Genomic DNA, 14,980 nt, shown 5'->3' with positions numbered 1-14,980 from the left:
AGGTGCCCCTGTCCCCTCCCAGCCCGTCCCAGTTAAACCCAGTCCCGAATCTGAGAAAACCCGTTTAAATAACGACAGCGGTAGAAAAAGGGGTGGGGGGGGGCAGGGGGGTCAGCCCTGCCCGGGGACGGTGGCCATGTCCTTGTCCTTGTCCTCGAAGCAGGGGTTGCTGCGGGCCAGCCCCGTGCCCTGCGCCACGCTGACCGCCGTGTCCCCCGCTGGCACCCGCGGGCTGGGTCCTGCGGGGACGATAGGGGACAGTGCCACCCTGCCGTCGTCCTCCTGGGGCGGTTTGGGGGGGGACACGGACATTGGGGACGGGCGCTGTCCCCAGGAGGGGGGGTCTTACCCAGGAGGAAGAGGACGGGCCAGCCTCACCAGGTTGGTCACGGCCACCCCGGCCACCACCTGCGCCCAGAACGGGGGCAGTGACAGCCCTGTCCCTCCTGTCCCCGGGGAGGGGGCCCAGGCGGCCGTGGCCTTGTCCCGTTCCCACCTTGCTGCCCATGTTGACGGTGGCCTTGGTGGCATGTCCCACCCGGCTGGGCTTGGGGCTGTGTGTGAAGGTGCAGGTGAGGGGGGACACGAGTGTCACCAAGATGCCCACGGCCTGGTGGGGGGGGATGGGCTGTCACCCAGGGGCACCCACGGGTGCTCCACAAGGCTGGGCAGGGCTGGTGGGCGCCCATGCCGTGCTTGTGTGGCCCTGCCTGCCACCTCCGCTGTCCCCAGGGTCCTCTGCCACCTCCTGTGCCCCCAAAGCCACCCCATGTGTCCCAGGACCCTGTGCCACCCTACGCCTGGGCATGGCTGGTGGGCGCCCATCCCGTGCTGGTGCACCCCACATGTCCCAGTGCCCCGTGCCACCCTGTGCGCCCCGGGCTGCTCTGCCCCCGTGTCACCCTGTATGTCCCCTGTCCTTCTGCCACCTCCTGTACCCCCGAAGCCACCCCATGTGCCTCTAAATCCCTGTGCTGCTTCATGTTCCCCAGGTCCCCATCCCACCCAAAGTGCCGCATGTCCCCATGTCACCCCATGGTCCCCAGGTCCCCGTGCCACCCAACATGCCCCAAGTCCCCATGTCACCCCACGGTCCCCATGTACCTGTGCCACCCAAAGTGCCCCAGGTCCCCATGTCACCCCACCTTCCCCAGGTCCCCATGCCACCCAAAGTGCCCCAGGTCCCCATGTCACCCCATGTTCCCCAGGTCCCCATGTCACCCCACGTTCCCCATGTCCCTGTGCCACCCAACATACCCCAGGCCCCCATGTCACCCCACGTTCCCCAGGTCCCCATGTCACCCCACCTTCCCCAGGTCCCCATGTCACTCCACGTTCCCCATGTCCCTGTGCCACCCAACATACCCCAGGTCCCTGTGTCACCCAACATGCCCCAGGTCCCCATGTCACCCCACATGCCCCAGGTCCCCGTGTCACCCAACATGCCCCAGGTCCCCATGTCACCCCATGTTCCCCAAGTCCTCATGTCACCCCACGTTCCCCATGTCCCCGTGCCACCCAATGTGCCCCAAGTCCCAATGTCCCCCCAGGGGCACCCCAGGGGTGTTGGGGGACGGTGTGGGGCTGCTGCCACCCGCTGGTTCCCCGGCAGCTGCCTGTGCTGCCCTCACAGCTGCTGCCTGTTGGCGCTTCGTTAGCTGGGGCTTAATTACCTGCCCCCTCCCTTGGTGGGTAGGGAGGGGTTTTTTGGGTTGCTGCTGTGTGGGAGCAGCATGGGGCTCTCCCCATGTCCCCTGTCCCCCAAAGGTGAGTACTCCCCCTTGAGGGCAGCGAGTGGGGCGATGATGGCGATTAGGGCGATGCCCTAATTCCCCCCCCCCAAAAAAAAACCCCAAACCACCTTGTTTACAGGGCTGGGAGGGTTTCCCTAAGTATTTTTGGGGTGTGTTGGAAGGGGGTGAGCAGGACCACCCCCCCCCCCTTCCCTGGTGCTACTGCGCGCGGCTGATGCTTTGAAGGACTGAGGGTCGTTCCTACGTGGGGGGACGGTGGTCCCTCAATCCCCGGGGCGGCTGCTGGCCGGAGGTGGGATGGGATCCGGAGTGACGTAGAGGTGGGCTGGAGCTGAAAGCCATCTCCCAGCTGGAGGGGCAATCCCGCCGTGACCTGCCGCCCGTGGGCCGGTGCCGGTGGGAGCTCTGGGAGCGGCGCTGAGCGCCACCGCTCTCCTGCCTGGAGTGCGAGCGGGTCTTTTGGTGACCATGAGTGGTGGTGAGGTGGAAGGAGCTGCGGTGACAGCCCGTTCTGGGCACGGAGGGGGTTTCTCCATCCCACCCCGTGGCGGTGATGCCCATGTGGGGTGAGCGCGGATCCCGGGGGCTTGTGCCACCAGCCCTCGAAATGCGGCTCGCGGCAAGCCCGGGAGAAGCAGCCTGAAGGAACCAACCGTCGCCTTCCCGCCGCGGAGACAAGGTAAACCTCGGCCACGCGTGCCCATGGCGGTGGGGAGCGCTCGGATGCCCACAGCCGTTGGGTTTGTGCCGCGGAGGGGACGGGTGACCCCTCTCCCTCCATCGGTTGCCGGAGGAGGTGAAAATTGGGCTCAGTGGCTCAGAGCGCTGGTGGCCGCGCGTGGCTGGCGTGGCGCCGGTCGGCTGTAGGTGCGGTTGTTGGAGAAGGACGATGCCAATATCCTCCCGGGGCGGCTCTGCGGTGGATTTTTTGGGGCGGAAAGCTTAAAAAAAAAAAAACAACCCCAAGTTGGTTTGTGGTGGGGCCGGTGGTGCTGTGAGCAGGTGGGTGTTATTAAATATCTCCTAATGGCTGAAGTCCTTTCCCACCCCCACCGTTCCGGGATTAATCGCTCTCCTGGATAAAATGAATAGATGAAGTTTGGGGGGGGGCACAGATGTGATGACCGGTGTTTGTGAGCAGATGGCTGTGTACTCCTACGCGCTATTGGGAGCGGGAAGGGTCAGTCCCGTGCTATGAAAACCTATGGGTTTTCCCAGTGATTCAGACCCCTTTGGAGAAAGCTGCTTTCCTTGCCGGTTACGGGGCAGGAGCCTCGGTTTAGTGCTTTTGTTCCTTTTAGCTTTCGTTTTGGCCTAGAAAGGGGTTCCGGTCTCTTCTATTTATTTCCCCTTTCTCCCCCGAGATAGTTTTGCTCTGGGCGGGGGGTGAGGATGAGTCGGATCCCGCTCTCGGGGATGGGCACCGTGAAAGCTGCTCCCCGGTGAGACGGCGTAACCGTGCTGAGAGCGGACGGGGTTTTAGAACCAGATTTGCCGCCGTTAGAGCAGTTTCAGGCCCTGTAAGTGAGGTGGGTCTAATCCCCAGAGCTGACGGACAGACGGTGCCGTCTGTTGCCCTGTTGCCTTCCTGAGCTCTGTTTGACACAGAGGTAGTTGGGTCTGCGCCGCTGGGGAAACTCCTGCTGGTGAAAAGGGTAATACCGGACCGGAGACGCCTGTTGTGGTGCGAGGTCATCGCTGTATGTTCAGACTGTACCGGGGGTCTGGTAGGCAGCAGCGTGCTGGTTTAGGGGTCTGGCTGGGAACTGGAATCCTATGGGATGAAGGCGTGTCTGGCTGGGAAAAGCCCTAGCTGATTTCAAGCAGCTGGTTGCACTGAGAAGATGCAGGTCGGTATTCCGCGGGTCTTAGCGGAAACTAAGAGGCTCTGCCTCTCGTTCTAAGTTTCCTGATGGTGGTCAGGATTATAGGAGAGGGCAGTAACGGTGACATTGATGGGGAGCTGAGTGCGGGAGGCTTTCCCCCTGGGGCGGGCTGGAGCGCTCCGCTGTCCTCCTCACCGTCCCCTCCCTGTGCCCCAAAGGCAGGGCCGAGGCACTCGCCGTGCACATACAGCGATGAGTTGTGGTTGGAACACCTCTCACCTGCGCCACTCCGCATCCCCAGCGAGGGACCGGTGCGGGCGGTGGGGTACATCCTCCAGACGGAGGCGGCAGCTTGTGTGAGGTCTGTAAAAGTCTTTATTGGGCTGGACGCGATACGGCTCTTGGCTGCTGGGAGAGGCGCGCAGGCGCTCACCTAAAGCGAGGGACCCCGACCCATGCCAGGGACCCCGACCGATGCAGGGAGGGAAGCAGCTCTTTACAAGCAACGTTAAGAGCGTTGTGTTTGTCATGGAAGACAACCCCCTGTCCACCCTGCGAGGCGGCAGAGCTGCAGGAACGACGCTGCTCTCGGGCAAGCTGCCGGCAGCACCAGCCCTGGTCTGGTGTGCTCAGTTCATGGTTGGACTCGGTGATCTTAAGAGTCTTTTCCAACCTCACGAGCCTGTGGTTCTTCAGGACAGTTACATGGCCACCAGGCAGCAGCAGTGTCACTGCCCCCTCAGCAAAGAGCGACCGAAAAACCTCAGGGGGGCACAGCCACCCCGCTGCCCTCCCTGGGATGAGGTCCCCTGGGGCAGGTCCCCTCGCAGAGGCAGGGCTGTCACCCGGAGCCCCGACAGCACAGGGGGAAGGTAATGCAGAGGCAGATGATGGAGTACATCAAGTTGGAAGGGACCCAGGAGGAGCCCCAAGGCCAACCCCTGCCCCTCACAGGACTAGGTGGGGTTGGGAAAACAGGACCAATTTTGTTCAGCGCTTTGCGTCTTAGCTGAGCCTCTTCTCACTGCTGAAATCAACAGGACGTTGTGCAGACACTGTCCGCTCTCGGAGTGGTAAGAACAGTGTTTATGGCTGATGCCACGGAAGCGTATGCAGAGAGGCTCTTAACACCCACAGTCAGCAAACTGTTATGCCCCCCAGTAGAGGGGCGGCAGCACAAAAGCATAGTGGGGTCCCATGCGGGGGGAGGAGGGGAGAGGGCAGGTGCCCCCAAACTGCCCAAGACCCCCAAACTGCCCAAGAGGGTATTCCCTCCCCTCTGCCTCCTGCTCAGTATAAAAGCTGAGGGACCAAAGGGTCAGTCCCTTTCTTCAATGCCCACAGCCGAGGAGGAGCGGCTGTTCATGTAGCTTTGCTCCCACTCCCCAATCCAGTTCCCATCCATCGCTGAATCGAGTCTGGGTATTCCCTAGTTCCCGCTGGCGCTCCCATCCCGGGAGCTTGAGACAATTTTGTATATATTTCATTGTGCTCTTTTTATTTTATTAGTATTTGATTAAAGTAGTTTAGTTCCCTCTGAACTCATAAGTCTCTTCTCCCCTCCTCTGCTTCTCTCGGTGAATTGGGGTAGGGGGGAGCACCTCTCGGTCACATCCAGGGTCACCCCCTGTCTTCTCCCTCCCACCCGCACAGGCAAACCGGAGCCGCTGGTGTTCCACATCCCTCAGGCTTTCTTCGATGCGCTGCAGCAGAGGATCTCCAGCGGGAGCACAAAGAAGCGTCTGCCCAACTCCACGACAGGTAAGAGACACACACAGTTACACGAGAGAAAACCCTCTGCCCACAGGTTAAAGGAGGCGGCTGTAGGAGGAAAGCTCCCAGAGGAAGACTCTTCCCTCCCCAGTTGTTCCCAGCAGCTTTTCTCCCCTCTCTGCAGCAGAGTAGGGGACTTAACCCCGTGGCCGTGACCGAGTGCAGCCTCCGCGCCAAGGGGGGCTCTCAGCCCTCGCTGCTTTACACGCTGCCATAGCACAGAGCTTAAGACCAGAGCCAAAGCACCGGCTCAGGGCTCTCGGCAAAGTTAAACGCATCGTGGCGGTGCTGCAGGAACACCCGTCACCATCTCCGCAGCAGCGAGACCTCAGGACCACCGCCACCATCCCCCTCACCGAGCGTCAGCGCAGGCAGAGCCAGAGCTACTTAGCCGAGCCCGGTGCCGGTTCTCACTCAGTGTAGGAGCCACGTTGGAGCGAGAGTCCCACAGAGTCAAGGACCGAGCCCAACCCTCCGGCCCCGGGGCCCCCTCCCAGCTGAGGCAGGTAGCCACAGAGCAGAGAGAGCCACAGAAGCAAAGGAAGAGAGCGCAGCAGGAAGATGATCCTCCCCTCCCTGTCCTTTCCTTCCCGGCAGCTTTTGTCCGCAAGGACGCCCTTCCCCTGGGCACCTTCTCCAAGTACACATGGCACATCACCAACGTCCTGCAGGTCAAGCAGATCTTCGATACACCTGAGGTAAGAGGGGGAGGGCCCCCCCCGGCCTCCCCCAGTGCCCCCAGCCTCTCACCCGGCTGCTCCCATGCCTGCCTGCAGCTGCCTCTGGAGGTCACTCGCAGCTTCGTCCAGAACCGCGATGGGTCCTACGAACTCTTCAGGTGTCCCAAGGTGGAGGTGGAGAGCATCGCCCAAGCGTACAGCCCCCTGGAGAAGCAGCCAGCCATCCGGCCCCTGGAGCTCCAGACCTTCCTCAAAGTGGGTGAGTGGGGCAACCTGTGACCCCCCCCCAGGCACACCTCCTGGCCCAGCCTGGACTTGAGGGGGCCCCACGGGAGCTCACTGTCCTCCCACAAAGACTCTCCCCCCAGGCAGGGAGCATCCTGCTGGACCAAGACCCCTGCAGAGCATGGGGGGAGCGAGACCCCCCCGCAGTTCTTCTAAGTGCTGCATTGTTCCCCTGTGCCCGGGACTGGGGGGTCCCAGCAAGAAGCTCCCCCCCAGGGGTCTTTCTTATCCAGGGTTTATTCCCCCAACCCCCACCTCAGGGGGGGCCCCGAAGCCCAAAGGGCCCCCCCCCCTCAGACCCCCACCTCAGGGGGGGCCCCGAAGCCCAAAGGGCCCCCCCCCCTCAGACCCCCACCTCAGGGGGGGCCCCGAAGCCCAAAGGGGCCCTCCCTCCTCACCCCCACCCAGGGGGGAAATCCCTCCCCCCAGGGGAGGGCCTTCCTCCCCCCGGGGGAGGGGGGGGGCGGGTCCCTCCTCCCCCCCCCCCCCGGGGGGGTGGTCCCACCCCCCCCCAGCCACAGCTCGATGGTGCTGCCCACCCCCCACCCAAAAAAAAATAATCTCAAACACTTGAGATAGGTTTTCCCAGACCCTGCAGCCCCCTCCCCACACATCCAAGGGAAAATTGCCACCACACAAAGCCCAAGCTACAAAACACACCCACAACTTTAAAACTCCACTAAAAGGGAAAAAAGAAACATCACAGTGACCCACAGCCATTGAGACAATCCCTCCATCACCCCAGGGGGCTCCCTCAGGAAAGGGGAAACCAGGAAAAAAAAACACAATGCCCCACAGCAGGTCAAGTACTACAAACACACTTACTACATTAACATTACACAATTAACATTAATAACACTCCAGAACCAACCTGGGTCCCCCCCACAGAGATTATACTCAGCCCATTCCATCCACAACAAGCCATGGACAGCAAAGAGTTGGATGCTTCAGGAGGAAGGGAAGAATCCAGCAGCAGGGCTGCAAAGTCCTCAGGATCGCTGCCATCCCAGCAGAGAGCAAACTTCACCACAAAGCTCTCCTTTACACCAAAACTCACATCCACGGGACCATCTCAGCTCAGCAGCACCATGGGGCCGGCGCCCAGGTCTCCCTCCTCCTCCTCCTCACCCCTGGGGACACAGAAACTGCAAAGGCACTGTTGTCACAAATTCCCACAGTGCATTCTTCTCAAGTATTACAAACAAAAATTAGTCTTCTGACACTCAAACCAGCACAGCTCCAGGGGAAATAAGAGACTCACCAGCACATCCTCCCCCTCCGTCACCGCTCCGGGGACCTGCACGACAAACACCGTTAAACACAAAAGAGGGGAGAGGGTACAGACCCCCCCCCCACTAAAAAGGAAAAACAAAATCCCCACTGCTCCAGAGGCACAATGACACACCGGTACTAGGGTGAGGGGGCCACAACACCCCCCTCCTACACTAAACGGGACAAAAAAAGCCACAACTCCCCTCCAAAATACCCACAATTAAACACAGTAATTAAAAAGTGAAAAAAAAAAACACCCAACTGACCACCAAACCTTCATCCTCGACACTGCTCCGGGGACCCACAGTTAACCACAGTCATTACAGAGGGGGGAAACAAAACCCCCAACCCTAAAAGGAACAAAAAAACCAAATCGCCCCAGAGACCTGCAAACCCCCCGCTATTAACCACTAATTAAAAAGGAGAACCGCCCCCTCACACTCCAAAGAAAGCCCCAAAACTCACCACCAAACCTTCATCCCACACCCACAATCACCCCACACCCCCCCCAAACTGAAAAGGGGAAAAAACCCACCCCAGCACTCCCCCCCCCAAAACAACCAGGGGGGCCACAGACTCACCCCCAGATTTCAGGGGGACACCCCCACCCCGGTCTGTTCAGAGGGACCCACAACTACTTATTCCGTTACAATTACTCCCTCCCCCCATAACCCCCCCAAAAAAAGGGCAGCGGGACAATAACCCCCCACCATAGAGCACCCCCAATATTTCAGGGACCCCCCCCAAAATAATAGGGGGACCCACAGGATTCCGCTCACCCGCTCCATCCCCAGAAGCCGCCGCCACCTCCGGGGCGAGAAACTCCTCCGGGTCACCGCCGTCAGCCCCAAAACTCCTCAAATCTCCCTCATTTCCATCCAACGGGACCTCCGTGGCACGAAATAACCCTCCGCTGTCGCTGCGGGGAGGACATCGCGTTGGCAATTTGGAACGCTGCGGGAAGCGGTGACAATTTCGGGCTGGAAACACTCTTCCATCTCTGACACCCCCCCCCCTTTCTCCTCTCTCTCCCCCCGCAGGGAACACGTCCCCCACCCAGAAGGAGCCCACCCCCTTCATCATCGAGTGGATCCCCAACATCCTCCCGCGGTCCCGCATCGGCGAACTCCGCATCAAATTCCAGTACGGTCACCACAGCGCCCGCCAACCCGGTACCCACCACCGCCCGCCCCCCCCCGCCGCCGCCGACCCCCCCCTGGAGCTGCCCCCGCTCACCGCCATCGCCTTCCCCTGACTGGGGGTGGGGGGTACGGACACGCACAGACACACACCCCCCCCCCTTCCTCCGGAAGCACCTGGAAAATAAAAGCAATTCCCATTCACGGGGGACCCGGAGCATCCCTGTCCCCACCGCGGGGGAGGGGGTACACCCTGTGCATCCCCCCCCCCCCAAGAAATACGGGGGTCCCACAAAGGTTCGGGGGGGGGGGGGGGGGGGTTAAAGCCACCCCCACCCCCTAAGTGGGCTCTGGGGGTCCCACCCAGTTCACTCCGGGAGCTGCACAAGGACCGGGGGGGGGGGGGGGGGGGGAGCGCAAAGAAAAGCGCCCCTCCCCCCCCCCCCCAAAAGGTGGGAGCCCCCAGCACTGGGGGGGGGGAAACGAACGATAACTCACCCGCCCATTGCGCCTCTCTCCATCGCTCCATCCTCCGGAACAACCTGTGGGGCTGAAAAGAGAGACATGGGGCTGGGGGGGGCCATCCAGGACCCCCCCCCCCCAACCCCAAAACACCCCCGGGGACACCACTTTGGGCTGGGGGGGGCATCTCCCAGTAACACCAGTAACAGCACTGGGGACCCCCACACCCCCAAAACAGAGCCGCACACCACTTTGGGGGGGGGGGGGGGGGGAGGGGGTCCAGGACCCCCCCAGGACTGAGTCAGACACCACCGGGGATGGGGGGGGGGGGGAAATGGGGGAGGGTCCAGGGACTCCCAGTAACAGCACTGGGACCCATCTCTGCCCCCCCCCAGCACTGACCTTCACAGCGGTGACACCACTGGGACCACTCCGGGGGGGGGGGCGGCTCCGGGACCTGCAGAGACAGACGGTGTTATCCGCACACCTCCCCCCCCCCCCCCAGCGCGAGCTCCCAGTCGTTCCCAGTAAGCCCCCAGTCGCTCCCAGTAGGCAGCAACAAGACTTCAATAAAGCCCCAGTAGGTCCCAACAAGCGGCAGCTAACTCCCAGTAAGCCCCCAGTCGGCTCCCAGCGGGCAGCGACCCGCTCCCAGTAAGCCCCCAGTCGGCTCCCAGCGGGCAGCGACCCGCTCCCAGTAAGCCCCCAGTCGGCTCCCAGCGGGCAGCGACCCGCTCCCAGTAAGCCCCCAGTCGGCTCCCAGCGGGCAGCGACCCGCTCCCAGTAAGCCCCCAGTCGGCTCCCAGCGGGCAGCGCCCCGCTCCCAGTAAGCCCCCAGTCGGCTCCCAGCGGGCAGCGCCCCGCTCCCAGTAAGCCCCCAGTCGGCTCCCAGCGGGCAGCGCCCCGCTCCCAGTAAGCGCCCCAGTCGCTCCCAGCGGGCAGCGCCCCGCTCCCAGTAAGCCCCCAGTCGGCTCCCAGCGGGCAGCGCCCCGCTCCCAGTAAGCCCCCAGTCGGCTCCCAGCGGGCAGCGCCCCGCTCCCAGTAAGCGCCCCAGTCGGCTCCCAGCGGGCAGCGCCCCGCTCCCAGTAAGCGCCCCAGTCGGCTCCCAGCGGGCAGCGACCCGCTCCCAGTAAGCGCCCCAGTCGCTCCCAGGAGGCTCCCAGTGAGATCCCAGTGAGTTCCCAGCAGCCCCCAGTAGCTCCCAGCAGCCCCCCGGGGGGTTTAAGAGGCCGCGGGGGGGGGGGGCGCTGCCCAGTCCCCGATAGGGCACAGCTGTGCCGGGGGGGTCCGCCCCCCCCAGGTGGGGGTCGTGGCTCCTCAGCGCAGCCCCTCCCGTGAGCGGCGGCCCCGCCCCCGGCGCCCCCCCGGGGGGGCGGTGCTCTGAGTGCCCCCCCCTCCCCCCGGCCCCGCGGGACCCCCAATTCCCGGGGATGGGATGGGGGGGGTCTGCCCGGGACGGGACGGGGCAGGAGGAACGGGGGGGGGAGGGCGGGATGGGGGATGTCGGATGGGGGGGGGGGGCGGGAAAGGGGGGGGTCATATGGGTTGGGGGGAAAATGTGGAATGGGGGCGGGATGCGGCATGGGGGTGCGGGATGGGGGGGGAGATATGGGGTGGGGGTGGGATGGGGTATACAGGAGAGGGGGATGTGGGATGGGGGATACGGGATCGGGGGGATGTGGGATGCGGGAGTGGGATGGGGGATGTGGGATGGGGAGGAGATACAGGGTGGGGGGTATGGAATGGGGGGGATGGGGGGTGGGGGGTGGGATGGGGGGGTGGGATGGGGGATACAGGATGGGGGGGATGTGGGATGGGGGGCGGGATGGGGGATACGGGATGGGGGGGAGATACGGGATTCGGGGGTGGGATGGGGGATACGGGATGGGGGGGAGATACGGGGTGGGGGATACGGGATGGGGGGGATGTGGGATGGGGGATACAGGATGGGGGGGGACATGTGGAATGAGGGATGGGGGATGTGGCATCACAGATGTGGGATGGGGACGCGGGACGGGGGATTGGGGATGGGGGATGCGGGATGAGGGACCCAGGATGGATGATGTGGGACTGGGGATGGGGGATGTGGGATGGGGGATGCAGGGTGGAGGGTGCACGTGCCGGCTGCCCCACTCTGGCCACAGGGTTATGGCTACTGGGAATGGGATGCAGCAGGAAGGCTGCGGGATGGGGATACGGAATGGGGGATGTGGGATGCAGCTGCAGGATGCAGGATTTGGGATGCGGAATGGGGGATCTGGGATGAGGGATGCAGTATGGGGGATGCGGGATGGGGGATGTACGTGCCGGCTGCCCCACTCTGGCTGCAGGATGGTGGCTACTGGGGTCGGGATGCAGCAGGAAAGCTGTGGGATGGGGGATGGGTGATCCGGGATGGGGGACGCAGGATGTGGGGCAGGATGGGGGGAGACATATGGGATGAGGGATGGGGGATGTGGGATGGGGGAGAAGGATGGAGGATGGGGGATGTGGGATCAGGGATGTGGGATGGGGATGTGGGATGAGGGATGCGGGATCAGGGATTGGGAATGTGGGATGGGGGATGCACGTGCCGGCTGCCCCACTCTGGCCGCAGGGTTATGGCGACTGGGGATGGGATGCAGCAGGAAAGCTGCGGGATGCAGGATGAGGGATCCGGGATGGGGGATGCAGGATGAGGGATGCGGATGTGGGATGAAGGATTGGGGATGCAGGATCAGGGATGTGGGATGGGGGATGCGGGGCAGGGGATGTGGGATGAGGGATCTGGGATGGGGGATGCAGGGTGAGGGATGCGGATGCGGGATGAAGGATTGGGGATGCAGGATCAGGGATGCGGGATGGGGGATGCAGGGTGGGGGATGTGGGATGAGGGATGTGGGATGGGGGAATCACGTGCCGGCTGCCCCACTCTGGCTGCAGGATGGTGGCTACTGGGGTCGGGATGCAGCAGGAAAGCTGCAGGATGTGGGATGAGGGATGCGGGATGGGGGATGCAGAATGGGGGGGGGCATATGGGATGAGGGATGGGGGATGTGGGATGGGGGAAAAGGATGGAGGATGGGGGATGTGGGATCAGGGATGTGGGATGGGGATGTGGGATGCAGGATGAGGGATGCGGGATCAGGGACTGGGAATGTGGGATGGGGGATGCACGTGCCAGCTGCCCCACTCTGGCCGCAGGGTTATGGCGACTGGGGATGGGATGCAGCAGGAAAGCTGCGGGATGCGGGATGAGGGATGAGGGATGTGGGATGGGGGATGCAGAATAGGGGGGGACATATGGGATGAGGGATGTGGGATGTGGGATGGGGGATGCAGAATAGGGGGGGACATATGGGATGAGGGATGTGGGATGTGGGATGGGGGAGAAGGATGGAGGATGGGGAATGTGGGATCAGGGATGTGGGATGGGGATGTGGGATGCGGGATGCAGGATTTGGGGGGACGTATAGGATGTGGGATGGGGGAGAAGGATGGAGGATGTGGGATGTGGGACAGGGATGGGGGTGCGGGATGAGGGATCCAGGATGACCCGGTCCGGAGCCCCTCGGTGGTGGGGCAAAACCCACCGCGGGGGAGGGGGGGGGGCCAAACCCTTCCCGGCAGTGAAGCTCTGCCCCGTGGGGTGCCGAAAACGGGGCTTGGGCAGCGGACAGGGAAGGGTGGGATGGAAGAAACCTTCCTGGGGGGGGGGGGGTCCAGAGCCCCCTCCTGTTACCATCTCCCCTCGGGGAGACATCCCCGGGAGCCTCCCGCTCCCCTCCCGAGGCAGCGGCCGCCACAGAGGGTCTCTTTCATAATGAAATAATTTATTTTCTAACAGTCGAACAAGACAGAAGTATTCATGTACACGGCAAAGGTCTTCTAAAACACGTAGTTTCTAAAAACGCGTGCGCTCACTTGTAATAAAAAGCACCATTAGATGGTCTTGACACAGGATTCCGAATGCCGACGCGGTTATTTACAGCGGGAACCGAAGGGCTGAATAAACGGGAATTCTTATTCTCCTCTCTGCCGCTCCCCCGGCTCTCGACTGCCCAAAATAAAGCCGATGGCGTACAGGTTCGCTTCTCGGGAAGCCAAAAGAGAGGAGAAAACGAAGCCCAAACCACCCCCCCACCCCAAAAAAAAAAAAAAAAAAAAAAAAAAAATAGGAAAAGCGCAAATAAGACGCCCAACGTCCAGATGGGTTCTGGTTCTGAGGTTTCGGGACGGCTCACGTAGCGCTCCGCCGGATAAATGAAAAGGATGAAAAGAAAAGTGGCGGTTTTCAGCCGATGCCGCGGCGGAACGAGGAGGTGACGCTTCCCGAGGAGCAAAGCGGAGGCGGACGATGCCCCGACGCCGGAGAGGAGGAGGATAAGGGGGGAGGAGGGGGGGGGGGGAAACGATGAGCAAAGCGTCGGGGCAGCAATGGGCTCCGGAGGTTTTTGGGGATGGAGCCCCGTTCCCGGCAGTTTGCCGTTGGCCGCCGTGTTGTAGGAGCGGCGGTTGGGGATCTGCCTTCCGCCAGGAAAAAGCGAAAATAAAAATAATTAAAAAAAAAAAAATAATAATAATAAAAAAAAAAACACAACCCCAAACCCGCGTGTTTTCGACTCACGCCCGTCTGTGCAACGATCCCTCGTTTGTTTGTTTTTTTTTTTTTTTTAATTTTTTTTTTTAATTTTTTTATATTCTTTTTTTATATTTTTAACCACAATCTACAAAAATGTCCTTCCTGCAGCTTATTTCTTAGGAATGCTGGTGGATCAGTGAATTCCAGGAAAAAAGGCTGGCACAGCCGCCGGGCGCCTCGGCCGACGAAAAGAGAAGGGGGGGGGGAAGGGGAGGGAAGGGGGGGACACCCGGAGAGAGCCGAAAAGCGCCGGGAGACGATCCCGCCCGCTCGCCGGATTTCCAACCTCCTTCCAGGTTAGTGCATCGTTTCGGAGGGATCCCGTTTCTCCTTCAGGCCGGAGAGGAGCACATCCCGACAGTGCAAAGCTCTGATAATTATTAGTTTGGGACAGAAATAAAAAAAAAACCCAAAAACACACAAAAAAAGGGGGAAAACCCCCCCAAAAATACGCACATATCCCCCCCCCGGAGCCGTTTCACCAGCAGAAGGCAGTGGGAAACTCAAAAAGGCACAACACGGGGGGGGGGAAAGAAGATAGGGAATATTTTACGCCGAATTGAGAGCTGTCGACTCGGCCCATCTAAACGACAACCAAAAAACCCAAAAATGTTTTCTACCTCCCGTCGAACCCCGACGGCGCTTTCCCGACGCCCGATGTCACCTCAAAGGTGGCAAAAGCCGCGGCTCCGGTGGGATTCCCGAGGCGGTTTCCGGAAGAGGGTGAGGGAGGACTCTCGAAAAAGCACCTCAAAGTGCTGAAATTCCGCTTACTTTTCTCTGCGCTGTTCATCTTTTTGCTTTTTTTCTTCCCCCCCCCGTCCCCCACCTCTTTTGGAAAGCGTAGGAGTTGGGAGCCCGTGTGCCGCAGGCTAAGGGCATCCGAGCCGCGGGTCAGCCCAAATCCGTCGGACGGCGGAAAATTTAAGAAAAGGAAAAAAAAAAAGAAAAAAATTTAAATCCTTCGTGGTTTGGATGGAATTTTTCTTTTTTTTCCCCCCTCTTTTAAAAACCAGAAGGCGCAAAAAAAGCGGAGACTTGGGAGTCTGGAGCGATCCGTCAGCCCCCTCTCCCCTCCTTCCCGTTTCTCGAAAGACTTCCGAGGGGCCAAAAAAAAAAAAAAAAAAAAGATTTAGGATATTTAAAACCAAACCAACCCCCCCCCCCC

At 61.4% G+C, this 14,980-nt stretch overlaps 1 protein-coding gene across 1 annotated transcript; it reads left to right on the top strand.

The window, feature by feature from the left end:
* Window positions 1–4,054: 4,054 nt before the first annotated feature.
* LOC309681888 (uncharacterized protein C2orf42 homolog) lies at window positions 4,055–9,039 on the top strand (the record flags this gene model as incomplete). The annotated part of the gene is made up of 5 exons (XM_082495857.1): window positions 4,055–4,229; window positions 5,234–5,341; window positions 5,951–6,051; window positions 6,130–6,292; window positions 8,631–9,039. The coding sequence occupies 5 exons, from the start codon at window positions 4,055–4,057 to the stop codon at window positions 8,843–8,845; spliced, it is 762 nt and encodes a 253-aa protein (XP_082351983.1). The 3' UTR covers window positions 8,846–9,039.
* Window positions 9,040–14,980: the final 5,941 nt, after the last annotated feature.

The sequence above is a fragment of the Vanellus vanellus genome (genome assembly GCF_965231255.1).
Source record: "Vanellus vanellus genome assembly, chromosome: 26".
NCBI classification, from domain to species: domain Eukaryota; kingdom Metazoa; phylum Chordata; class Aves; order Charadriiformes; family Charadriidae; genus Vanellus; species Vanellus vanellus.
Note: the sequence above shows the minus strand (reverse complement) of the source record. Positions and strands in the feature narration are given on the sequence as shown.